We start from the raw sequence: 26,154 nt of genomic DNA, 5'->3' as shown, positions 1-26,154 counted from the left end.
CAGCAAATCTGATAAAGGACTGGAGCACCTCAGATAGGAGAAAAGGCTGAAAGACCTGTGACTGTTCCGCCAGGAGAAGAGAAGGCTCAGAGAGCATCTACTGTATAAATACCTGGAGGCTACAAAGAAGAAGGAGCCAGGCTCTTCTCAGTGGTGTCCAGTGATGGAACTGGAGGCAGTGGCCACAAAGTGAAACACAGGAGATTCCTTCAAACAGCAGCAAACACTTTTTCACCCTGAGGGGGAGTGAACACTGGTGCACTGGGTTGTCTGAGGAGGCTGTGGAGTCTCCATCTTTGGAGATGTTCAGAAGACACCCGGACACAGTTCTTGGCAACCACCACTATGTGGCTCTACCTGAGCAGAGTGGTTGAACCAGGTGACCTTCAGAGTTCCTTTCCAAACTCAACCATTCTATAAATTAATTTTTGAAGATCTCAGAAAGTAAAAAGTCTATTAAAAAAAAGTCAGGCCTTTTTTTTCTGGCCTGTATCTAATCTACTTTCAAATATTTAATGGAAAAAAATTGGAAATTAGTCAAATTAGTAATCTAAACCAATCCTTTTTTCAACAAATGAAAAAATAATTTCTTTTGCATCTCTTCCTCTAGTGTAAACTTGAATGTGTGCATGGAAAAACTCTGAGGAATTTAATTTGTCTGTGTTTAGATCCTGTGTGTCTGCAGAAGTCTAATTTCCACATAGGAAACAATCTTTCAAAAGCACAAGTTTATCCTACTAGTGGCAAAAGCTGAGCTGTTGGGAACTGACAGTGGGGTGCCCATAACACTATGGTGCTGAACCTGAAATAGTGCAGCTTATTAGATTGCATTCAGTTCCACACTGATCATGACTCCCTGGGCTTGGAGCAAAGGCACTTGAACATCACTGCCATGTGATGCATTTCAAGAACTGGGAACAGCAAATACATTTTCTAAAGCTGCTTGCACATATTGAGACCAACCAGAAAGCATGGATCAGATTTGGAGTGGGGTAAATTCATCTTTGGTTCTACTGTTTTCTTTATTCTCTCTTCCCTTATCACACAGCCAAGGTGTAATGACAAAGAGCTCAAGTAGTTTTTTGACTGAAGGTTGTAGAGCTTTTTATGGACATTATTTCAAAAGCTGCTAACGAAAAGATGCTTTTAACTCATGTTCCTACCTGCAATTTTCATATGCAATTAGTCAGATACTTGTCTGATGTGGAAGAGTGTCAGGGCCTGACCAAAAACAGATTCATGTGGATTTTTACTTTTTGTGACTCTGGCTGTAACAGGAGCATGTACTAATCTTTCAATGCTGAGTAGCTGTATGTCACTTATATAAGTGCATTAGGAATGAGAAAATTTGGGGATCTTAGCAAGTGAAGGTAGACTGAAATGAGAGAATTGTATGTAATGCAACAGGGCTGACTAAGTAGGCTTAGGAAGTGTGGATGCTTCTTCATTTATTCTTCTTTGATTTTAAGCTAAGGGAAAGGCTTGGAATACCTTTGGGTGAGAGGCCTCCTACACTGGTGCCCGTGTCCCATGTCATGATGTGCATGAACTGTGGCTGTGACTTTACCCTCACTTTGAGGCGACATCATTGCCATGCCTGTGGGAAGGTAAGAGCTGTGTGAGCTTCTCAGTAGGTTTTATCTACACCTCTAGGATGCTGGCTGCCACTGCTGTAGCCTGAAAATTTGTAGCAACATCAAGACCAGAATTCAAGGTCTCACAGAAGCAGTGAGAGCTAAATTAGCTAGTTAGGTTTCTAATGTTGCTAGAAGGAGTAACAGTAATCTTGCCTTGAGGTCAAATTACCTCCCAAAGGCTAGCAGTTGAAGGTTGACAGGGTAAATGTTGTTTAGCACAGCGCTTACATCTTACACACATCGAGCTCTAAAGACAATGAAGCAATACACTAAAAATACAGGCTCTGTTCTGGACCAGAGCACTAGTACAACTATTCTGTGTTCTGTCCCTAATAATAGTTGGTAAAGTGATCTTCAAAGGAAAGTGAAGAAACTCAGCAGTAGAGCATGGTTTGATTGGTGACTAAAGGGAAAGTTTCCTCTGTGCTCCAAAGAGCTGTTGCCTTTTGCCCTAAAGCTCAGGGGATCTATAAGCTTTCTTAGTTTTGTCCCTTAACCTCTGACTCTAGAGATTTACCTGCATACATGAACATGCAGTCCTGTTTTAAACCATGGCTTTAACCTGATTTTAAAATTTGTTTTAATAAAACTACCAGCGAAAATTTTGATAGGATAAAAAAGCATTTAGCTTAATCTTTTTTTCTAATTCCACAGAGAAAACCAGTCTTATAAATACATGTACAGGGTTTGGAGGAACATGCAAGCTTGTTTAAGAAAACAATGTTACTAACAAAGCTATGAAAATAGAAGTGGTATTAAAGTGGTCTGTTTGTGATTAAGTGGTAGAGAAAGTGTAAATTCCTGGGGAGAAGGACAGAGCAACCGTGTGCAACCAAATACAGTGACCAGTTCTGCTTGGCTTATGACAGTGTAAAGCTACAGCAATCACATTTAGATCAGCAGGCTTTTCCTGACTGCCACAGGTTTAGGAGAGTCATGTCTGGTCTACTATCCAGCTTCCTCTCCCAGCCAGCTCAGGGGATTTGTTTTGTATATGCATAACTATAAATTCATGTTATAGATACATATTATATTATTGGCTTTTCACAAATATTAAAATGAATATTGTATGTATAATGTTAGAAAACTTTGCTGTATTAATATAGTTTCTTCTATTTCTATTATTGATAAAACTTAGAAATAGAGGTATAGTACATATATATGTTAGGCTATAAGATAGTATTAAAATAAAAACTACTTTTGTTCATATAACCCAGAGACTGAAAAGATAGTCAGAAACCCCCCTGTATTCTTAGATTATCTTATCCAGATGAAGACAGCAGTTACTGGAGCTCCAGAGGAGGAATTTATTGAAACTCTGTTATCAAGGAGTGTGAGACTCAACAGAGTCAAGATTGATCTGTTGGGGAGGGGGGAGTTGAAGCTAAACTAAGGAACACCTAAAAATTAAGAGGAATGTTTGAATCATGTATGAGAATTTATGAATATGTAATAGGGTTCTGTTTTTAAGGGACAATCCTTTGCTGGTAAGGTGTGCTCTCTTGGCTGAACGTTGAGGCACCTGACCGTATTTGTACATTTTGCTTTATTTCTATCTCCTAATTGTCTTTCTATTAAATTTTTAAATTTTATATAAAAAAATGTGAACCTAGTTTTTCACATTCATATTATATTTATGTCTTTTATATTGCTCTATTTTTGCTGAAACAGATTGTATGTCGAAATTGTTCAAGAAACAAGTACCCCATGAAGTACCTCAAAGATCAAGCAGCCAAAGTCTGTGATAGCTGCTACTCAGAACTTAAGAAAAGGGGTAAGATTCTTTAATTCTTGGCAAAACTGACAAACCAATTTCCTGCTTGTATAGTGGGGAGGATTCAGGACCTGCCTTCTATATGGTGTTTTGTTAAATAGTATTCCTCATTTCAAGTATGAGGCATATTTGTTGAGGTTCTCGGAGAGCCAGGCTGTATGGCAGCTAAAACTGTTTAGCAAGCTATAAAATCAAGTTTAGCAAACTTTTTTCAAACTGGAATGGGGGCAACTTAGGATAGATATACAGAAGAAATTCTTTGCTCAGAGGGTGATGAGGTCCTGGCACAGGTTTCCCAGAGAAGCTACAGCTGCCTCATCCCTGGAAGAATTCCAGGCCAGGCTGGATGGAGCTTGGCACCACCTGGTCTAGTGAAAGGCATCCCTGCCCATGGCAGGGGTTGGCACGAGATGAGATTAAGGTCTCTTCTGACTCAAACTGTTCTGGGATTCTATGATTATAAGCCAGGTTCTCTGAGAGCTTCCCTGGCCTTTGGATAAAACAGAATAATGATAAAAACACTGTCCTGTGAGAAGCAGCTGAGGACTCTGAGTTTGCCTCCTTTGAAGATAAGGAGACTGAAAGGTGACCTCATTGCTCTCTGCAGCTTCCTGAGGAGGGGACATGGAAACACTGGCACTGATCTCTTCTCCCTCTGATCTAGTGACAAGACACATGAGAAAGGTTCAGCAGGGAAGGTTCTGAGTTGACTTGAGGAAACCTTTCTTTTCCCAGAGGGTGGCCAAACATTGGAACAGGTTTTCTGGAGAGGTGGTCTATACCCATGCCTCTCAGTGTTTAAGAGACATTTAAACAATGCCCTTAATAACATGTTTTAATGTTTGGGAAACCCTTAACTGGTCAAGCAGTTGGACTAGATTGTTGTAGGTTCCTTCTAATTGAACTATTTTATTCTGTCATGTAATTATAGGTGATAACTATATTTTTCATTTTTAATTTAAAAAATAATTTAAAATTAATTTTCCATTAAAATAAAATGTCTTTACGGTTCTTCACTGTCGTCATCCATGTTGTAGCTTCTACAAAAATAAATACTGAGGCTAAGTGCAGAGTCAATAAGAGCTGTTCTACAGGACCAGTTTATCTAGTTACAGATGAAAGTGTGAATTCAAAGCAGAAGAGCTACTGACTATCTAGAATTTTGTATTGTTATCCTACTATATAAGCCTCTTTTCTGATTTAAGTACACATCCAAATGAAAGACAAAAGGGGGAGAGGGGTTACAAATATATAAATAGAGAGTGAATAGGAAATAATTTTCTTGTCTCGCAGTATTGTCAGAGTACAGCTGGCCTGGACAAAGTAATTCTGACCATAAAACAAATCCAATTCAGCTAACCTAGTTCATGTCTGAACATGTCCCTGGGTAAGTAATAGGGGACCCTCGGCCGGCCCCATTCAAGCTGAGAAGAAAGCACATGAATGCCCAGGAAGCTGGGCAAGGAGAGAGATATCAGACGATGGCTGTCTAGCCCGGGAAATTTGAATTGAGTATTTAAGTGAGCTCTGAATAATAAAGGAGGCTATTGTCTCATAAGCACCTGGAGCACGAGTTGTGGATTTTTGTCTCCCCACCTATGACCTTCGTGTTACATTCTTGCACAACTCTACTCATGTAGAAAGCCTCTAAAAGTACGCTTATTAGACCAAGAAAAAAAAAAAAATAAAGGTGTGGACAGATGAAGTTTAGTTTTTACATCCTGTTTAAAGAAATTTACACTAGCCAAGAAACACAAACAAATCCTGTCACAACAGCCAAACAAGCATCCCCAAGCCACTGTGTCCAGAAAGAGTAACTCAGATTTGTGCTAAACTAATGCTGTGCTTTACTAAGAGCTTTCAAATAATGTGTTGCAAGAACTAAAATAATGAAGAGATGAACCCAGACATGTGGGCCTAATCGAAATTTTCAGATACAGAGTAACTGTCTCCCATCCACAATTCAAAGAGAATGAATAGTTCATACAGAAAGAATGTTGCATTACTGAATTTATCCTGGAAAAGTGTTACAGAATATAGAGGAAAAAGATGTCAAAGCCATTTGCTAAATGCCCATTTTAAATAAGACAACAAGCTGTGTTTTGTACTTTGTCAGCTTTCTTGCAGGCCTTGTCAAGAATTTTTAGGTTAGTACCATTAACTGAGGGGGCCATGGAGCCTACTCATCAGACTTTAAAAGGTGATTTGAAAGAAGGCTAAAATAAAAACTGTGTATAGAGGAGGCATTGCATTTCCTTAGTCATCATGTGTCTCCCCATGCCTGATATATACCAACTTATCCATTTCCTCCTTCCCTTTCTTAATTTTCTTAATCTTGCAGAGCGTCCACTAAGTGTGAGCTTCCCTCCAACTTCATCCAGGTGTTCAAGCAGTGCCTTCTCCTCTGTCTTCCACAACATTCATTATTCATCTTTTAAGAAACAGAAGAGAATCCCTTCAGCTCTCATGGAGGTAAGACCAAGCTGCCTGAGAAACTAAAGGAGCTATTGAAAACGGTGTGCTCATATTTCAGCTGCTACATTTTCAATTTATACTCTGTGCAGTGGGCTCAGCATATGCCTTGGTTTACTTTCAGCATGCAATTATTTTTTTTGCTTTTCACGGTAGTGTTTAAAATACAAAATTTCTCTGAGCTCTAAAGATACCACAGAAGTGTCTTGAGCCCACTGAGAAACCTAGTTAGAATACAGTTTTTTAATTTGCTCATTAGCCTATGAAGTTTTGAAAAACTTCATAAAATGCTTTCAAGGTACTAGATAGAACAAGAGCGCAGATCAACAGAGCATGACATATTGTTCATCAGTTACCTTTCTTGACAGACCCTTACTTCAAAAATCTTACTTTGATTTCAAGAGAAGCAAAGATTTCAAGAGAAATAAAATAACACTTACTTAGTGAATAGTCCTTGGCAGCTCTTAATTCAAGAGCATACATGTTTCACCAGGCACTTTCCCTCCAGCTCAAACAAAACTATTTCAAATCAAATGGGTAAAATCTTGATTTCACCAATGTAAACAAAATTCCCACTGATTTCAATGGTGCCATGATTTCTACAATTATATTAGTTTTCTTTCCAGAAACAGGATGCCAATCATGTTGATGATTCATTCGAGCTAGCTAAACTGCCCACTGAACTTAAGTACAGTAAGGTACTCCCATTTCCTGCAGGTACTTATCATTGTATTAAAGAGACTAGGGTGCAAACATCTTGCTGAACTCATTGTACATTCGAGACACTGGAATTTCTTGAGGTTTGTTCGTGGAACTGTGCCAAAGATAGAAGCCTGTAATACAAACACATGAATTGAGTACTAAAAGGGCTAGCAGGTAGAATTTCAACCCCATGAGGATAAAACCATCACCTTTCTATCACAGGGAAGCAGCACATCTTTATTAACGTGAACTATCTCACGATAGTGTTGCACCAGGTCCTGGAACATTTCTGTTCTCTTGCAAAGCACTGTTATATTAATTCTCAGTCATCTCTTGTATTAGTATTACAAAAGCTGGTTTTGAATCTCTGCCCTTTGTTTCCAAATCCAATACTACTACAGTTTACTGCTGTAACTAATGATGTACACTGCATTCTATGTGTGCATATGTATAGTTCCATCTACTCAAAAACTGAATTTTTAAGAACATTAAGCACTTAGACCTCAAAATATTTCTATGAGAGGAGCAAGTCTTCTCAGAAATGTTATTTCAAAAATTAAACCAAGTCATTATCAAAATGATTAACATAAATTAATAAAAAAACCACAATGAGGCCCTAAACATAGCCACATCTCAAAACTGTTCAGCCACAAGACTGTAATTCAGTTCTGGACGTATGTACTTTTAAAATACAAAAAGCATCAGAAACCACCAGATGTGGGAAAAGGGATGAGTTTGGCTTTTCAGAACACAATTGTAAATTTACTAACCTCAACAATAATTCAACTGCATATTTTCCTTTAGAGTTACTGAGAATTAAGTTTATATATTCAAACATTTAATATGAACAACAATCATCATCATGTTTATATTTTTTTCTTTATCAATACTTCAATGTTTTCACTGAGTGGTTGGTCTGATGCAAACATGCATAATCAGGAGGGGAAAAGCCTGTACTGTTACAAATGCTGATTTCTCCTACTCTGCTCCAGGTGGCAGCCTCAGGAGAGGGAGCTACCATCAGTGGTTACCTCAACAGATGTAAGGGAGGCAAAAGACACTGGAAGAAACGCTGGTTTGTTATCAAAGGCAAAGTCCTCTACACCTACATAGCAAATGAGGTACTGTGAAATCTGACTTGAAATAGTTTTCTGTCTGAGACTCCTTTCTCCATACAGGCAGAAAATCAGTCAATGGGAGAGGTATAAATGGTAGTTCTTACAACTACCTGCTTCTGAGACCTGGTCCCAACAGACTGGCTCAGCCACAGTCCTAGCTGGACCTTGGCAACCCTCACATGCTGCCCTTCATTATTTGATTTCTTACTCTTCATACTGCTATAAATGGTCAACCACTGGGAACCTTAACATACATACCTTAACACCTAAAACCTTCAAGATCCTTTGGTGTTCTCTGGTGCACTCTGCAACTACCACATACTTTTGTAGATAGAGAGTACTATGATCCATTTCTGGTGGGGAGGAGAACCTTGTAGTTTGGCAAGTATAAATAGGACATGCTTATCCAACTAGCACCAACAGGGAAAGACAGGATGCAGTCTGCAAAAGTTAGAACAATGTCTGCTGTTTTGACCTGTAAGCTCTTCCTCCTTACAGTCAAGGAGGCTGGGTATCAACTAGATCTTTTTTATGTATTTTATCCCTTTTCTTATTTTATAATAGCTTTAATAAAGATAAACTTGAAGTGTGATAGAAAGTTTGGTTATAATGGAGAGATTTCAAAAGCAAAAACATAAACATTCATTTTGTTCAAATAAAGGATACAGAATGCAAAAACCTGTCAAAGCAATGCTTGGTACTTTTAAAGCCTTTAGAATACTCTGCAAACATCAGATATTTAAACTTGCATTACCATCACCCCTGTGATGGTTACATGAAGCAACAGATGAGGAGATTGAGTCACAAAAGTATTCATGGTTTGGCCAGCAGTTCAGACCATTAGCATCAAACTATCCAACACAATTACCATATCTCTTTTAACCTTAAAAGTGATTATTTCTGGTTCAGCAATAGGCAAAAACAACAATGGTTTATTTTACATTCCTAGTCTGCAATTTAACTTCTTAAAGCAGAGACAAAGGCAATATATAAATATAAACAACCTAAATACAGTTACCAAAACTGCAGCTCTCAGTAACAGATAAACTGCAATTTTGTTAAAGCTTATGGTTTTCTTCAACTTGTACAAATCTGTGTCAGCCAAGCAAAATTCATGGAAGTTTCCTGGGAGTAAATGAATGCTTAATTGCATTACTAACTAGGAAAATTCCAAGCAGCCTTTTGGAAAGCATGTGTGCTGCTTGAGAAAAGAAAATTTCTAAAAAAGTCACTAGTACTGTGAAAAGAAATTACAAGGTACCAAAAGGACTACTACTTGAAGCCAGCAAATAAAATGACTGAAAGGAACATAACTGGAAGAGAGTCTCAGGCTTTCAGAACTGCTGCTGTACTCTCAGTAATCTCAAGTTTGCCTCCCGGACCATAATGCCACAGACAGCCATCAAAGTTATGGCTAATTCGGCCTTCATGGCCATGTGGATGCTCATAAAGAACCAAGCTTTGAGAGCTGGTGTTCAAGACTCAGACTAGATTAAACATTGCAGTCCTGTTTGGGTAAAAAGCCATGTGTCCAGCAGAACATTCACACTACTGCTTTTGCAGAACTGTCACAAGAGGGGTTGTATCATTTGCTTTTCAGAAAGAGCCCTCAAACTGTTACAAGCCTTCTCTCTGAATTTTGGTTCACTTCTTCTTTGGTCTCAGGACAAAGCTGCTACAGAAAGTTTGCCTTTGTTGGGTTTCACCATCACCCCAGAAAAGGAGGAAGGAAGCGTGGATACAGTTTTTCATCTCTACCACAAGCAGACGCTCTTTTATAGCTTCCGAGCAGAGGATAACAATTCAGCACACAGGTATGGGGATAGACTTCCACATTAGCCAGTGAGCTTACGTAGGGATTTTCCCCTCCTTCACTTGAGAACATCTTCATAACAGATTAAACAAACAGCTTTCAAAATTTTGATTAAGCCAGACTGCATGTGACTGGCCTGAGTAACATTTAAAATATACCTGGTGCTTTTCAGCTCCTTCAGGAAGGAGAATTTTCACCCTTCCGTAGGTAAAGTGACTGAGCCTCAAGAGTCATAGCTAGAAGTCTGTCAAAGGTGATTACAGTAGAGAAACTTCTAATTTATATGTTCAATTTACCCATTTCTTAGTTTCCTCGTCAACAAATAATTGTTTGGATTTCCTGATCTAATGTTACTGCTTTCACAAAATAAGACAGTCACAAAATTTGTAATAAAAATCCAGCACCCCAAGACACACAGAAAAAAAAAAAGATCTTTGCAGAAGGTTTTGTTGCTTTAAATCATACTTCACCAGATTCATCTTTCCTATTCTAAGAAAGCAGTTGCACTATCTTTGAGATTTTACAATAAATTACTGGTCAAGATTGTACTAGAAGGCAAGAGTCCCAGTACCCAGCTCACTACTTTAATCACAGAGCTACTGCTCCTCATTAGAGCTGGGATGAAAAACCCAGTGTTCTTCAGGCTTTATGTCCTTAAAATACTTATTTCTCTTAAAATGAAAAAAAAAAATCTATATGTACCGTTTTTCTTTCCTCACTTTTTAGGTGGATTGAAGCCATGGAAGAAGCATCCATATTATAGCAGCTTTCACTCACTGAACTTGGAATAAATTCTCATATTCCTATACATTTCCAGCAACCCTCTTCTGACCTATGAAACTGAACAGTGTATTGCAGGCCCACTGGCCACATACACTGGATCTGAACTGTTTCCATTAGCTCTTTTTCTTCCTTCTTCTTACATCCGCATTGCTGCAAATGAAAATTTCAAGATTAGAGATTATTTACGGTGATCTTTATGTCTGTGCAAATTCAGCCTGTGCTACAAGCTTCTCTTCTGATCTCACAGTAAACTAAGTCTAACATCAAGACCAGAAAATACATTGAAATATTGACTACCAGAGAACCAGACTACTGAGAACCAGACTCAGTTTTAGTTACTCTAGAGCACTATTGTATTTCATTGGGTTGGTTTTGATATCTACCTTGACCTGAGAAACAATGCAGTAAACAACAAATCATCATTTTAAGCACTTTATCATTTTTATTGAACTACAGCTTCATTTTTTTCATGTTTTTAAGGAGTTCTGTGTCCTGATTTATTACTTGTGCATTAACAGATGCCAGCATGAAATTATGCCCTGCATATGCTAAAATGCTCCCACAGAAAATGAACAAACAACACATTCTATTTACCTGGTCTACCAACACTTCACTGACTATGATACAACATAGTTACTTACTATCAATTTATATTTTTTCATAAATCACTGTATAATTTATGTTCAAGGTTTAGTTTCATATCGCTGCTGTACTTTGAAATGCACTCCAGTAGCTCTACAGATCCAGATGCTGAATTATATCACTTCTCTCTAAATACTTCAGACTCAAAGGTTATTTTTAATTTATTATAAACCTACAGACAGTGTTTATTTAACACGTCTACCTAGTAGTGTTCAATTTTTTATCTATTTAAATACTGTGTCTGTATTTTCAAAATTCCTGTTGTTTCTGCTATTCTTGTTATGAAAAATGTCATCAAAAGTTTAATCCACATAACCAGCACAGCATTTGAAATATGCTGGGTCGACTGAAATGCACTTGTCTGAACCTGCTCTGCTGGAGTCATTGGAACTCTCTGTGGCCACACCTGTCCTGTGTCAGACTGCTGCCATGCACTACATCTCCAGGGCTGAATTCTCAGCAGCCAGCTGTGTCTGTGTGACTCCAAAGATGTCGTGGTGCTTTATACCAGCTGAGGATATAAATCTCTGGAGTTTGGGAAGTGGAGTTTTTGGTGGGTTAGGTTTGGTTTTTTGGTTTTGTTTTGGGGGTAGGTTTTGTGGGGTTTTTTGTGGTTTTTTGTTTGGTTTTGATTTTTTTATTTTGTTTTTTGTTGGGGTGGGTTCCTTAGGTGTTTTGAGTGGGGGGTTTTATAAAGAAGATTGAGAAGTGATGTTCTAATCGTTGCAATACAGTGGTTTTGTCTCAGTCATAATATTTTTCCTCCATCACAATATTTAACTGAGGAATAGAATGACATCTATGATTAAAATATATCTTTGTATAAAAATAACATGCTCAATAATTTACTTACATTAAATTATATTGGTGGGAATTTTTATTACTTTCATTTTTCCCTTTCTTCAAGAAACTTAATGGATAACTTAATTTTTTACCCTATTTTTTTTAGATCTGTCCATATTTTTAAAGGTCTATAATATATATCCAAATGGTAAGATAGATCAGTTTATCACCTGGATAAAGAAGCTTAAAGAAACAAATACACATCTACCACTAAATGAAAATGTCATTTTTGGGTTTTTTTCGTACATCAGAGTCTGACCATTCCATTAAGCATATATTATCATGTGCAAACAGAAACCAAGAATGAGAAAAATAAAACTTTTATATTCTTTAGTTAATGCATGAACAGCAAGGTTAACTCTTTGTTTTATGTAAGAGCCATGGCCTTGCTACCAATACACTGTAAAAGTTTATTCCCCCTTGAAAACATTTTGCACTGACAAGAAAAATAAGACAACATTGAATACAGAGCAAGTTCACTAACCATGGTCTGAAACAAAAGTACACTACAGAATGACATTGTGAAGATTTAGGTGCTGACATTTAGTGACTGTTACATAAAGCTTTCAGTTAGAAGCAGGAAATTAACATGAAAATATTTTGTTGTAAAAAGTAAGATACAGTGCTATTAAACATTGGTTTAAGTCATGTAGAAAAATAAAAAGAGAAAAACATAACTGCAGTTCTACAGGCTTTTCCTTTACACCATTAATATCTTCTTTAATTCCAGCTTTGCAGTTCCAGTTACTGTTAACAGACACTTGCTTATTAAATAGTTCTCTGACAAACTGAGGAAGAGCACCAAATCAGAAGATGGTACTGGAGGCCTTCTGGTAGAAACAGGATTTAGACCTAATTGGTATGATGTCATGTTTAGTAACACTGCATTTACCTTCTGTAGAGCCCACCTACTTTACTTCATCTTGACTTCAATTACAGATAGAAATGGTCTCAATGCAGCATAAAGAGCAAAAAAAAAAATGAAAATGTCCTCACAATTTCAGTCCTACTGTTAACTAAATTTGAGGAAAGCTAAGCACTAGAGACAGAAATTTTCATTTCAGAGTTAATGCCAGCAATCACCTTTTAGAGAATGCTAACATGTTAAAATACAGGTATATACTCAGTTTACTACCTGACATTTACTTATACAGCTTTTTCTTACTAATTTATAGCTAGTATTACTCCTTCAAAACAAAACTTCTGTTCCAATGTCTTTACAATTAATCTTAAAAAAATTTAGTAGTAAGTCACAATGTACGAGCTGCTCAGCCAACACCTGGGATTCAAGCTGCTCCCATTTGTTGTGTCAAAGTTTTTCTGTTTATGAATTTATTAAAAAGCATTAAGGTTATTATTAGTTATAATCTTCAAATAATATTTAGACCTATTTTAAGGTATATGCCTAGTTAAATCCCAGCTTTTAAACAGTTGTTAAATTTTTCTTCCAAGACAAAGTATAAGACATTTGGAGATGTAGAATACCAACATGACAAGATCCTATACCACTTAGACAAGCACTGCTGGTCAAGACCTTGCGTTGTGCTACCTTTCCTGAGCTGATTCTCTGCTGCTTTTACCACACAGCTATGAACATCAACCAGGCTTTCCTGTTTGCATGCTACTTTGATACAAAAGCAGTGAAAACTATGTTAGCTGTAACAATGTTCAGTGAATATCACTGCTCGTGAAGGTGAAAGAAATATTCAGTGAAGGGAAAAGGTATTCCTTTAAATACTAATGGAAAAAACACTAGTCTAACTCCACAAGTAACTTAGGAACATAACATACAAACTTCTGTGCATTAAAAGCAGTGTGATTCTTGAGCCTGGGTAACACTGTGACACTACTTTTCATCAAGTTTTGACGAGAAAGCTTCTAAGGTTCAAAGGTAGAACTTGATGATCTTGGAGGTCTTTTCCAGCCTTAATGGAAATGTATGTAGTGGAATTTTTCTACAGTCAACAAAACCTACAGCAGACAGCAAACTCACTTTTACTAAGAGACAAACATGGAGAAATGAGGGCAAGCCCCCCACTCGACAGAGGTCACCAGCTTCCCTCAGCACTGCTCAGCCATGGACAAACTCAAATGAAAGGCGTGATGACTCATACTTTAAAAATTATCTACTAACCCTTAAAGGAGAGATTTAAATTGAATGTGGTATTAACAAGACCAAAGAGTTCTGTTAAAACCTTATCAGTCACTTGTAATTGTTGATTTCTTCCATACTAGGCATTGGCTCTGCTCTGAATTTACCTTTAAAGTTCCCCAAAAAAATTTAAATAACTGAAATGTGAACTTAAAAAAACCCCAAACAACTGAGTTGTACAATACCATCTATCCCAAACATTCAAAACATATTAATAACCTCAAACCCTATCTGTATTTTATACTACTTGTCAAGTCCTGAGTTTTGACCCCTCTTGGTCCATTATGTACTTTTAGTGCCATCACCATGCCCAGAGAGAAAGCTCTGGCCTCTTGCGGCCCACGCGTTCATTGTAGAGATTTTCTCCTTCCACACCTAGAGCCTCCTTCCCTCACTGCAAGTACGCACATATTACCTCTGTTCCGCAGGGAATTCAGTCTGTTCTCCTGGACGGGGAATAATTTCCACAGGGTACCTTCCCTTGTCTTTTTGCATGGCAGCTTTGTAGCACATTTTTTCTTCTGAGGCAACTATCCCACTTAATGGGAGGAGCTAAAACGTACTTGTTATGAGCGGGTGCGTTTGAAAGTGCCCAGCACTAAAATCAGCTTTCTCAGCTAAGGCTGGGAGCAGTTCACACTTTCCGGGTGGGAACTGCGGGCCGAGGAGAGGCGCCCTCAGGCTAGCCCGCGCTCCCGGGGGAGAGCAGCCCGGAGGAGAGCAGCCCTGAGGAGAGCAGCCCTCAGGAGAGCAGCGCTGAGGAGAGCAGCCCATGGTCCCGTGAGGAGAGCAGCGCTGAGGAGAGCAGCCCATGGTCCCGTGAGGAGAGCAGCCCTGAGGAGAGCAGCGCTGAGGAGAGCAGCCCATGGTCCCGTGAGGAGAGCAGCCCTGAGGAGAGCAGCCCATGGTCCCGTGAGGAGAGCAGCCCTGAGGAGAGCAGCCCATGGTCCCGTGAGGAGAGCAGCCCACGGTCCCGTGAGGAGAGCAGCGCTGAGGAGAGCAGCCCTGAGGAGAGCAGCGCTGAGGAGAGCAGCCCATGGTCCCGTGAGGAGAGCAGCCCTGAGGAGAGCAGCCCTGAGGAGAGCAGCCCTGAGGAGAGCAGCGCTGAGGAGAGCAGCCCATGGTCCCGTGAGGAGAGCAGCCCTGAGGAGAGCAGCGCTGAGGAGAGCAGCCCATGGTCCCGTGAGGAGAGCAGCCCTGAGGAGAGCAGCCCATGGTCCCGTGAGGAGAGCAGCCCATGGTCCCGTGAGGAGAGCAGCGCTGAGGAGAGCAGCCCATGGTCCCGTGAGGAGAGCAGCCCTGAGGAGAGCAGCCCTGAGGAGAGCAGCCCTGAGGAGAGCAGCCCACGGTCCCGTGAGGAGAGCAGCCCTGAGGAGAGCAGCCCACGGTCCCGTGAGGAGAGCAGCGCTGAGGAGAGCAGCCCACGGTCCCGTGAGGAGAGCAGCCCTGAGGAGAGCAGCCCACGGTCCCGTGAGGAGAGCAGCCCTGAGGAGAGCAGCCCACGGTCCCGTGAGGAGAGCAGCCCTGAGGAGAGCAGCCCACGGTCCCGTGAGGAGAGCAGCCCTGAGGAGAGCAGCCCACGGTCCCGTGAGGAGAGCAGCGCTGAGGAGAGCAGCGCTGAGGAGAGCAGCGCTGAGGAGAGCAGCCCTGAGGAGAGCAGCCCATGGTCTCGTGAGGAGAGCAGCCCTGAAGAGAGCAGCCCATGGTCCCGTGAGGAGAGCAGCCCTGAGGAGAGCAGCCCATGGTCCCGTGAGGAGAGCAGCTCACGTTCCCGGCAGGACCTGCGGAATGAGGACCGGAGCCCCCCGTGAGGAGCAGAAGGGCAAGCAGGCGCTGATGTGTGCCGGCTGGAATCCCTCGTCCCCCGAGGGCCGGATAGGAGAGGGAGTGAAACTACCTACCTTTTTTTGGCAGATAGCGATGGCTAGAGAAGCTGGTATTTTAATTCTTGGTTTTCTCACCAACCAAATCCGTTTTAACTGGCAGTTAGATAAAATTTCCCCAAGTCTGTTTTGCCCACGACAGTAATTGTTAAGTAATCTCTCTGTCTTGACCTGTGAGCTTTTTCACATCAGTTTCTCCCCATCCTGCTATGGAGGAGGAGGGGAAAGCGAGTGACTGGGTTATCATGTGGCTGCAATCCACGGTCAGCTCACCACAGTGTGGTAGATATAATTATTTTCTTTGCTGTCAGTCTAGTTATTAACCTTTACTTGTAGAGTAATCTCAGTTCTCTTTGATGGTTTTCACCTACGGCATCTTTTATTCATTTCTCTCCAGTCATAGCTAAGACAAGCAGTTTTTACTAACACTGCTTTATATGTCTGTGCATATAAATTTAGCACATTTCAGCATTATCTAATACAATCTTGCTTATTAAATAAGTTCAGGGCATACATTGTAGTTCTACACTTTACTGAAATAGTTGCAGTGAAATTTGTCACAATCTTAATGTGGCTTTCTTCAACCTTAGTGCGTGTGGTAGAGCTGTACAGCAAGCATGATTGCTCTCCACCAAAGCTCAGAGTAAAACTGCTGCAAAGCTTTCTCTTGGTGACAGAAACAAGGAAGGAGGAGACAAACCCTCCAACCCTTTCCTTGACTTGCCCATCAGGAAACACTGGGTTGGGGGGGGGGGGTGCGGGAAGCAGCCATTCATATTTGCCTTTAGCATTTTCCATTTTTTCTTTCATTTGGTCACACTTTTATAGTGTATTTTATGAAGATAAAAGAAAAATCTGCATCTAAAGGTAAGCACATGTCCGTATTTTGAGAAACTGAAAATTCTTCATGTATTTAACATTACAGTAGTGAACACCCAAGACATTTTTGAAATATTTTCCTTTATTTATGTTTTAGAAACACATCTGCACATCACATGCTCTAATAATTCCTGTTCTCTAAAAGTAAGGCTGTAATTCGTAGGTCTAGTACATCTCTCATACCCTTACCCCAAAGAGCCAGTTCTAAGAAAAAACTACAAACAACCCTCCAAAAGAAAAATTCAACAGCAACAAAAAAATCACCATACTGACAATATAACTATTCAGTCAACAGCACCTCTTGTTTGTGTGTTTGTTGCATTCAACTGCTCTTTCTTCCATACATTTTCTTTCAGGCATTTCCACCTCTTTTAGTTTTACTATTAATCTATCTGCTCCTTAAATTAGCTTGTGTGAAAATTATTAAACTTAAGGGAAACCTACTAGAAGCACTAAGAACATTTTGATAAGTATAGTTAAGAAATAACTATTCAGATGTTCACCTATGACAGGGGGTGAACACCTGATAGCCTGTGAGAAGACAAGCACTGAAAGGTGGTAAATTCTTAAACCACTTCAGCTGCACCCAAACCTGTTTCGTGCCTACCGTTTCGCATTTGGAGGCACAACATGTCTCATTTACAGCCCACTTTGCCGTTAAAAGCCCAAATCAATGACTTTATAAAATTAAATAAAAACTCGCCAGTCTGGTGGCGGCGTTTATGAAAGCCTGCTTAGCTATGAGCCCACCTTCGACTGCATCTTGAGCGAGAATCAAGGTACACACCTGGAACATAAATATCACCGGCGCACTGGACAGCCACCGCCAACCCACTACCTCGGCTTCCAGCTCCTGAGGAGCCTCCCAAGCGAGAGGGACAAAGGCGGTGACGGTACCTTCCCCCCGCTGCCCCAGAGGCCAGGTTCATCCCGGCCCTTCCCCAGCCCGGCCGGGGCAGTGCGGGGCTCGGGAGGCCCAGGTAGCCCGGTAGCCCCTCCCCGCCGCCGGCCCCGCCCCGCGGGGGATGGAGGGGCCGCGGCCGGGCGGGCGCTGGAAGAGGAAGCGGAGACGCGCTCCCGGGCGGCGGCGGGGTCACGAACTCTGACCTGTCACGGCACGGCACACACAACAACACACCCCCGACCCCAACACAGCCCCGGCCCCCTCCCCTCCGCGGGCCCCACAGCCCCTTGCCGCCCCCGCGGGGGGAGGGAGGGCCGCTGCTGGGCACCGGCCTGCCCGGGCCCGGTCGGGTCACCGCCACCGCACCTCTGGCGCCCATACCTGAGGTAAAAAACATTTTTTAAAATTGAAGCGGCCCGGTGGGTTTGTTTCGTGGGGGCCAGGACGAGGGAAGGGGCGCGGGGGGGCGGCAGCGGGCCCTAGTCTGGACACCCCCGCGAGGGGAGGGGTGGGCTGACGGTGGGTTTAGAGGAGGGGGATTGCACGGCTCCGGTATTTGGCTGGTATGCGAACACCGGCCGTGGTCTGGCCTAGTCTACAGCTCCTGGAGAGAGAGGAAACGACCATTGTGGCGTGCTGGGACGGTCGGCGGGGCAGTCCCTCGCCGGAGCCGCTGGCTGCAGCGCGGGCCGGTTGAGGTGGGAGCTGGTCCGAGCGCGGTGAGCAAAGTCTGCTGTCCAAGGGGTGTAGGGCGATGGTCGCGGCGATGACGAGCGCGGGACACACAGAGAGACAGAAGATGGAGTCTGAGCGGGCGGAGGCTTGAACCCGACCCTTTTACCTTTGCCACCGGGAGGGCGGAGGGGAGGGGGCGGTGGGTACTTTGCATACGGGGCTGAGACTGCCGCCATCTTACCGGCCGCTTCCTCAGTGCCATACCTGGGCCTCCTCTAGGCGGACACAAGGCTATACCGGAGGGGAAGGGAAGGGGCCTAATGGCGGCGGCAGCAGCCCTGCCTGGGCTCTGGCTGGCGGCCAGCGCCGCCATCTTGTGCTCAGTGAATCCCCGGGGGGCTCTACCTCAGCTCGAGCGGCGGCACCGCCACCATTACGAGCGGGCGGCTCGGCCAATGGGCGCTGTGCGGGGAGCGCTGCGCCTGTCATGAGGTCATTGGTCGGGGCCGGGGGCGTGGCTCGGCGGCGCGCGGGGCGGGAGCTGCCGAAGGCCTTTCAGCAGCGGCCCGGGAGCGCTGCAGCCAATGAGCGCGGGCGGCGCGCGCGGCGCAGCCCATGTGGGCGGTGCGGCGGGCCCGGCTCGGCCTGGCCGGGCTCGGAGCGCTGCCGGCGCCGCCCGCGCTGTTCCTGCTCGCTCGGCGGTGTCCGGGTGTGGGCCGGGTTCCTGCCGCCGTGTTGGCCCGGGACAGTGTACCAGAGACTGCTGGCAGGGCCGGACACGCTCTCCACCCGTCCCGCCGATGGCAGCCTCCTGGAGGCTGCTCGGTGTAGCCGAGTCGAGCTCACAGCGTAGAGAACCTCGTTTCATTAAGACAAAGGAACAAATTTTAATAAGTTTGAATTTGGGCTTCTGCCATGTCTTGTCAGTAGGGCCATACCCTTAGAACCTCTCAAGTGGGATTTTTTATTTGCTTCTGAGGTTCCACTGCAGCTTAGGGAAAGATTAATGATTTTACACTGCATTTTGGACAGTTTATACTGAGCTGGCTGCCACCGTATTACACTGAAAATAATTTCCTGGTGATTCAGGTGCCTCTTCCTAGGTTATAAGTTTCACGTCTTGTGTTGGTTTGTTTGGGGGGTTTTGGGTTGTGGTTGCCTTACAAACTGTTGCTCGGGGCTTTTGCTAGGAAACTGATTTTGCCTTCTGGGAGTTGACACCATTAAGAAGCTTGGCATGGCTGTGTATGGTCCCTGTGCTTCAACTGGATAGCCTCAGCTTAAGGTTCTTTTGTGAAGGTCGAAAGTACAAAAAGCCTTGGTGATAACACCAATAACAGCGAATCTGTCAGACTCATTCTACAGCAAACACTTGTGTTTTGTGTCTCGGAAAGGTACTGTTATGAACAAAGCATCATTTGCAGGGCTTCTGTCATCATAAAGTGCTGAGAAGACAGCATGTTATAAGCATATGGTTATGCTTCTTGTGCTTTTTGCTGAATATTAAAAAAAAAAACCACTGAAAATGCACTACTGAACAACCGAGAAACCATCCATAAACTGGTTTATAGTCTTAATCAAGTGCAATACTTCAATAAAATAATGACAAGCTCTAGAAGAAACTAGCATAAGTACAATTTCCATGGGGATGTCTGTTTTGATTATGCATTGTTACAAATAATCCTGATATATACAAATAATACTTGACATATACAAAATTACTTTCACACTTGTTACAATATAAGTGAATCCTTTTAACTTAATGACTGACATATTTAACAATGTTAGCTTTGTAGAAATTACATTTCAATGGGTGCTGGAGACATGCATACATTTTTCTGTTATGTGTGTTGCTATTGTTTGCTGTGTTTTTAAATTTTATATTAAATGAATGCTTTGCAATTACAAGCAGAGGTTTCCAATGAAACATCAAATGAGCCAGCATTCAGGAATGCCTTTTTATATTACCTACACCTGGATTAGAATCTGAAGTCTAGCCCTGTAAGTCACAATTGAATCGCAAGTCATAATTAAAAACTGAATGTATTAATTGGAAATCCTAACTAAATTTACCTTGGAAGAAACACACCCCTAATAACAATAATTAAAAATACATTGGAAGTGTTTTTTTCTTATTTCTTTGTCTTTGTTTTCACTGTCTTTTTTTTTTTAATTTTTTAAACCCTAAAGCTGAAGGTGGAGTTACTTGGAATAGGATAAAATGATTCTGCAGTATTTTCTTCTCATTGTAATAGTAGTATCACATTATAATAAAATAATAGTTTAAATAATGGAAGATATATTTTAGATGTAACTGTTTATTTCCCTTATTGTGTAAGATTACTCTCAAGAATATGAATGAACATGGTGGTTTGACAGAATGACTCAATAAAGTTTTGGGTGAAATAGCATTCTTAGCTTGTTGCTCCCTGGTTTAGCATGTGGTGTAGAAGCAGTTTAACTGCAAGGTTTCTTCTGCCTGAGCTGAGGAAAGCCCCTTTGAGATCTATGAATTCCACAAACTGCATTAGTACTTGACTTTGAATTAGTCCTTTCTCATTTATTAAGTTATTCTTTACAGATTAAATAACAGAGTAGAAATAGTATATTAGAGGCTTAATAAATTAAAAGAATAATTGTACCTCAGCAATTTAAACAGCATGGTTCCAGTTTGCATGTCTCATATATGTATGTGTGTGCACACACACATAAATGGCATCTTCTCTTATTTACTAGATATATCAAGCAGAAGTGTAAATTTTCAAAAAGTCATGACAGAGCTTTCTTTAATACTACCAAAACCCCAAACTTTTGTGCCTGATGGAAGTTGCTGGCATCTTTCCAAACAGGTTCTCTAATGGTCTTGTTTCACCATGGCAACCAATATGGAGGTGCTGGCTCAGCAGGTGGCTGAGGTGAGTGACAGGTGATATCACAACAGTTGGTATATGAGATTTTGAAATTGAAAACGTATTAGGGAGTCCCTGTTGTTCACCCTATTTGTTCTGGTGGCCCCCATATTAAGAATGCAAGTAGGAAGTTCAATGTGAGCTATAGAGAAATTTGGCTGTACTATGAATTGTTTTAAAAAAATAATACAACAAATTTTCTTGTCATTTGATCATTAGATTGGCCATTTGGGACATGGAAAGCTTTTGTACCTATTTTGAATTGTAATCTAGATCCACCACAGTGTTTGAAGTTACCTGTTTTATTTATGCCATATACTGAATTTACAGTAAGGTGGTTAATTTAGATCAGTTTTTATATTTTGTGCCTACACTTAAAAGAAAAAGCACAAAACCTACTTAAAGTCACATTAAGTGATGTCTTGATGCATTTTCACTGAAGCTTGGATGTTCAACAGCTGAGAAGTTTAAATCAACTCATAAACACAAACTGCAAGTGTTCATGGCCTTAGAAAATAATTTGTCTCCTTCACCATGCAAACTTCAGTCAAAAAGTAACTAGATCTTTTGTGTGATTAAAATTATTTTGTTAAGTTTACTGTGATTTTTTTGTATGGTTACATAATTAAGGGATTTAATAAACAATAAAGGGGAAATGGGCTGAGAGACCTCTATAGATGAGGTCACTTTTCAGACATTAGTTTGGTTTTATGTTTTACATTTTCTTTTACATATTGAGCTGTGATTACACCTGTGTATTAAAAAATATTTTAGTTCGAGAAGAAGCCTATATAACAAGAAAATGTAAGTTTAATTCTGTTTTTAGAAGCGGATTTTAGATTCCCTACTTAGAAGTACATTTTTAAAAAAGAAATGTCATTCTTTTTAGCATGGAAAATGGCCAAGTAAGTGTCCTGGAAGTAACATCTATGGAATAGTTTCAAAAAACTTCGTACGTTTCACAGTGAAAACCAACAAGAGATTTTTCACTCTAGTTTCTGTACCGGGTATGAATTTGGCAAGCTGCGTTTTTTTAAAAGCACTTCCAAATATACTTGGAAAGATAAACCTGTAATGGAAATATTGACAAACTTTATACTATTTTGGTAGAAGCTGGGTGCTGTAATAATATCTAAAGCACATAAAATATGTGACATTTGTAATTCCTCGTGCAGGAAATGCACCGTGGTAACATAGTGTGATGGTTGTATCTTGCCACTGGAGAGATCGCTCCATCTCAAGAGTGTATGAAGTTCTGTGATTTCTTCCTGGCCTGGTGGGTAAATACAGGGCTTCATCTCCTTATAATATTGAGCTGCTGCTTAAATGATATGCCTGTCCACTGCGTAACACTATGAAAACTTTGTTCATGGAAAAACAGTTGCAAGCAGCATTATCTCGTTAGGAATTCATTGATACTATGACCATGTTAATGAATCATTTCTTTATGAATGGCTGGCTGCCTGCTATTTGTGTCTTCTGTCAGATAGTTTTCAATACAGCTAAATACATAACTAGTTTTCTTTAAATATGCTAAAATTCTATATTTGTACTCACCATATCTTAGAGAAAATGTAGACTCAAACTTGACACTGGCTTTATAAAATTAAAGGTTTTCAGAATATCATATTTTTTATTGATGAAAATTAAATGGAAGAAGAGGGTCTTTGACCTCTTTTTGCACTAAATTTCAGGTTATGAACTGTGAGAGTCAAGTTGCAGCCTTGATAACTTAATGCAAATATTAGCAGCTTTACCGATGTCGGCATCACTTTTTCAACATAACTGCCACGTATGTAGTGCATGGGTTTATGGAGAACTGTGATGCCAAGCACCAAATCAGACTGTCATGCAACATTTCCTTTTAACTTTGCTAATTTGAAATTAACTGTCTCAAGTGAGATCGCATGGCACACACACAGGACCAGGGGATCAGGACCAGGCAGCATGGGTTTAGGAAAGGTCTTTTGGTGCTGCCTGACCAACCTGATTTTGTTTTATGATGAGGTGATCCACCAGCTGGATGAAGGAAAGGCTGTGGATATGCCTACCTGTATTTCAGCAGAGCCTTTGATACTGTCTCCCAGCATTGTCCCGGAGAGGCTGCAGCCCATGACTTGGACAGGTGGATTAAGAACTGGCTGGGTGACTGGGGCCAGAGAGGTGTGGGGAGTGGTGCCACATCCACTAGTCAGTCACTAGTAGGGTTCCTCAGGACTGAGTTTTGGGTCCAGTTCTGTTTAATAACTTTATGGATGACCTGGACAAGGGGATTGAGGCCAAGGCCAGCAGTATGAGGTTCAACAAGGCCATGGGTTCTGAAGTTGGGTGACCACAATCCCACACAGCACTCCAGGCTTTTGGCAGGGTGGCTGGAAAGCCACTTGGCAGGAAAGGGCCTGCAGGTGCTGGTCAGCAGTGGCTGAATGTGAGCTGGGTGTGCCCAGGTTGCACAAGAGGGCCAATGGCATCCTGGCTTGGTTCAAGAACAGCATGGCCAACAGGACCAGGGTAGTGACTGTCACTCAGTACTGGCCACTGGTGGTGCCACACCTCAAATCTTTGGGTCAGTTCTGGGCCCTGCACTGCAAGAAAGGCATTGAAGGGCTGAAGCATGTCCAGAAGAGTAAAGGAGCTGGAAAAAGGGTCTGGAGAGTCAGTCATTGAGGAGTGGCTGAGGGAGCTGGTTTGTTTTGCCTGGAGAAAAGAAGACCCAGGGGGACTTTCTCAACTCTGGATAGGAGGTTGGAGCCAGGTGAGGAACAAAAGGAAATGGCCTCAAATTGTGCCACAGGGCGTTCAGGTTGAACATACTTTGCAAACCCAGAAAAAGACATGGCTGTTTAGTTCCAAAATGTTTAAAGAATTTCCATGCAGGTACCTTATAGCTGTCTGTCTTGTCTTTCCCCTTGAACAACGTAGAAGAACAGACTATTCTTTAATTTCAAGCTGCCTGCAGTACATTGTTATGTAAGGTTTGAAGATCAATTAAAGGCTAATGATTCTACAACTGAACAACTGCAAAACAGTTTTAAAAGACCTTCTTGCTCTGATCTAGACCTTTTAAAGGGTGCATAGCTTTGTTAATAATTTGGCATGGAAGACAAGAAGATCATCAATTGAGATGTCCTCTAAGAGTTTGGATTTTTGGGAGTCTTTTTTCTCACCTAGCTATCTCTGTTTTCTGGAGCTGAAAGCTTTAAATCGTCCAATAATTAGAAGATGCCTCTTATTTCTACATCTCTTCTGTCTATTTTCCTCATTTAACATGCAACTTTTGTGACCTGTGTATTAAAAATAATTGGAGATTGTTCAATTTAGATTATACTTTTACAGTATGTGGGACTACTTATGGCACAGGCAATAGGGGAGTAGAATGGTATGGTTTCATTAAGTCTTGTGTATTTTAATTCCTCTCCTTCCCCAAAGAGACTGTAGTCCATTTTCCTTGCTATCCAAACTGTTTTTTCTTTCTTTATGTCATAAATGAACTTTTCTGTATATTAAACAAAGATTTTTCAAAGCAAGCTGAAACTAAACCTGCCCTGTTGTACAGCTGTACAAATTTTGATATAATTCCAAGATTGTTTAAAAGAGGTTTTGACCTCTTGTCAACTTGTGACCATCCTGGTTTTGGACACATTACTGCAGATAACAGGTTCATAGAATGGTTTGGGTTGGATGAGACCTTCAGGATTGACTAGTCCACCTTCCACTATCCCAGGCTACTCCAAGCCCTGTCCAGCCTGGCCTTGGACACTTCCAGGGATCCAGGGGCAGCCACAGCTTCTCTGAGCACTCAGTGCCAGGGTCTCACCACCCTCTCAGGGAAGAAATTCTTCCCAATACCCAATCCAAATGTTATTGTACATGTTTAATTCAACATTTAACATTTTTGCTCTGAAAACAAGCTTTTCAAACTGGGTATTTTTCAGGATAAGTGTTCAGAACTAAATTTGCGTTTCACTTTGGTAGTCTAGAAATGCATGGTATAGGACAAAAAACTATAGTGTACAGAAGTAGTGCCAAAGTTAATCTCTGTCATTCAAAAGTACTCTGAAATTATTAAAAGGGGAACTACTTAACATTTTACATTATTTATATATGATGTATTTTATTTTTAAAGAAGCAAAAAAATGACACAAGTGTATAATCAGAAGTTCAAAAAAGTATTTCTGCATTTCAGTAAGCTAAAGGATCACACAGTACTTACTCAGTGATTCATTTGAGCAGAGTGGTGGTAGTAGTGGTGGTTTGGTTTTGTCAGGGTCACTCCATTTCCAGAAAAATAAAATATTCTGATAATTCATTGAAAGCCAATCCAAGCTGGTTAAATGACTGTAACCTTTCCAGTAAATTTAGATTCTAAACTATAGTGCTATCTGATCTTTTATAAATATTGGTATTTTTAAAAGTGTTCAATACCTTAATAGTGAATTCAAATTCTGTATTTTATTTACAGGTGCCGACTGTTCAGACTTCGCTATCTGAATCTCCAGTGATGACCAGCCCTTCCCAGCGTATCCAGATAATTTCCACAGACTCCTCTGTAGCTTCACCACAACGCATTCAGGTAAAATAATCCATTAATTAACCAAGTATCACATCTTTTTTTCTCCTCCTCCCACTTAGCTTTATACAAAAGCATGCTAAAGACTATGGAATACTTCCTTTAAATCTTGTGAGAGCAGATAACTTTTAGTGAAAATTAAAATTCTTTCTCCTTCAATATATTTATTTGGTGCTGACTAGATGGCTGTATACAATAGTTAGCCAGTGAGGAGTATTTACACAGGTTAAGCCTCAGCTACACAAGCAAATCTCCCGAACCCTGGCCACAGCAAAGGGTGAGATACTGTCAACAGAAATCTGAGATTGTCTCCAAGTGCATTCCTCTTCCCATTTATTTAGCAGCCAGTAGGAGATTAATCTGTTTAGCACAAAGTCAGCCTTTGGGAATGCTGCACA

General features: G+C 41.2%; 3 protein-coding genes across 11 annotated transcripts in view; all 3 read left to right on the top strand.

The window, feature by feature from the left end:
- FGD5 (FYVE, RhoGEF and PH domain containing 5) overlaps window positions 1–12,565 on the top strand; it is a 77,853-nt gene extending 65,288 nt beyond the window's left edge. For 2 of the 4 annotated variants that reach the window (XM_058844765.1, XM_058844766.1), the window contains 6 exons: window positions 1,470–1,607; window positions 3,309–3,411; window positions 5,753–5,883; window positions 7,578–7,706; window positions 9,369–9,517; window positions 10,243–12,564. In XM_058844765.1, coding sequence (XP_058700748.1) covers window positions 1,470–1,607; window positions 3,309–3,411; window positions 5,753–5,883; window positions 7,578–7,706; window positions 9,369–9,517; window positions 10,243–10,279 — 687 coding nt within the window. In that variant the 3' untranslated portion in view covers window positions 10,280–12,564. Of the gene's footprint in view, window positions 1–1,469; window positions 1,608–3,308; window positions 3,412–5,752; window positions 5,884–7,577; window positions 7,707–9,368; window positions 9,518–10,242 lie in introns of all 4 variants that reach the window. The other 2 variants (XM_058844767.1, XM_058844764.1) reach the window with 2 other exon arrangements.
- A 320-nt stretch (window positions 12,566–12,885) lies between these two features.
- On the top strand, window positions 12,886–15,747 carry LOC131581944 (proteoglycan 4-like). Its single transcript, XM_058844594.1, has 3 exons — window positions 12,886–12,899; window positions 14,646–14,975; window positions 15,264–15,747. The coding sequence occupies exons 1-3, from the start codon at window positions 12,886–12,888 to the stop codon at window positions 15,745–15,747; spliced, it is 828 nt and encodes a 275-aa protein (XP_058700577.1).
- Window positions 15,748–17,699: 1,952 nt separating this feature from the next.
- Window positions 17,700–26,154, top strand: part of NR2C2 (nuclear receptor subfamily 2 group C member 2) — a 34,497-nt gene continuing 26,042 nt past the window's right edge. For 3 of the 6 annotated variants that reach the window (XM_058844826.1, XM_058844829.1, XM_058844824.1), the window contains exons 1-3: window positions 17,853–17,988; window positions 21,127–21,192; window positions 25,649–25,759. In XM_058844826.1, coding sequence (XP_058700809.1) covers window positions 21,151–21,192; window positions 25,649–25,759 — 153 coding nt within the window. In that variant the 5' untranslated portion in view covers window positions 17,853–17,988; window positions 21,127–21,150. Of the gene's footprint in view, window positions 18,322–21,126; window positions 21,193–22,361; window positions 22,463–25,648; window positions 25,760–26,154 lie in introns of all 6 variants that reach the window. The other 3 variants (XM_058844827.1, XM_058844825.1, XM_058844830.1) reach the window with 3 other exon arrangements.

Source organism: Poecile atricapillus, chromosome 9, assembly GCF_030490865.1.
Source record: "Poecile atricapillus isolate bPoeAtr1 chromosome 9, bPoeAtr1.hap1, whole genome shotgun sequence".
In the NCBI taxonomy this organism is placed as follows: Eukaryota; Metazoa; Chordata; class Aves; order Passeriformes; family Paridae; genus Poecile; species Poecile atricapillus.
Note: the sequence above shows the minus strand (reverse complement) of the source record. Positions and strands in the feature narration are given on the sequence as shown.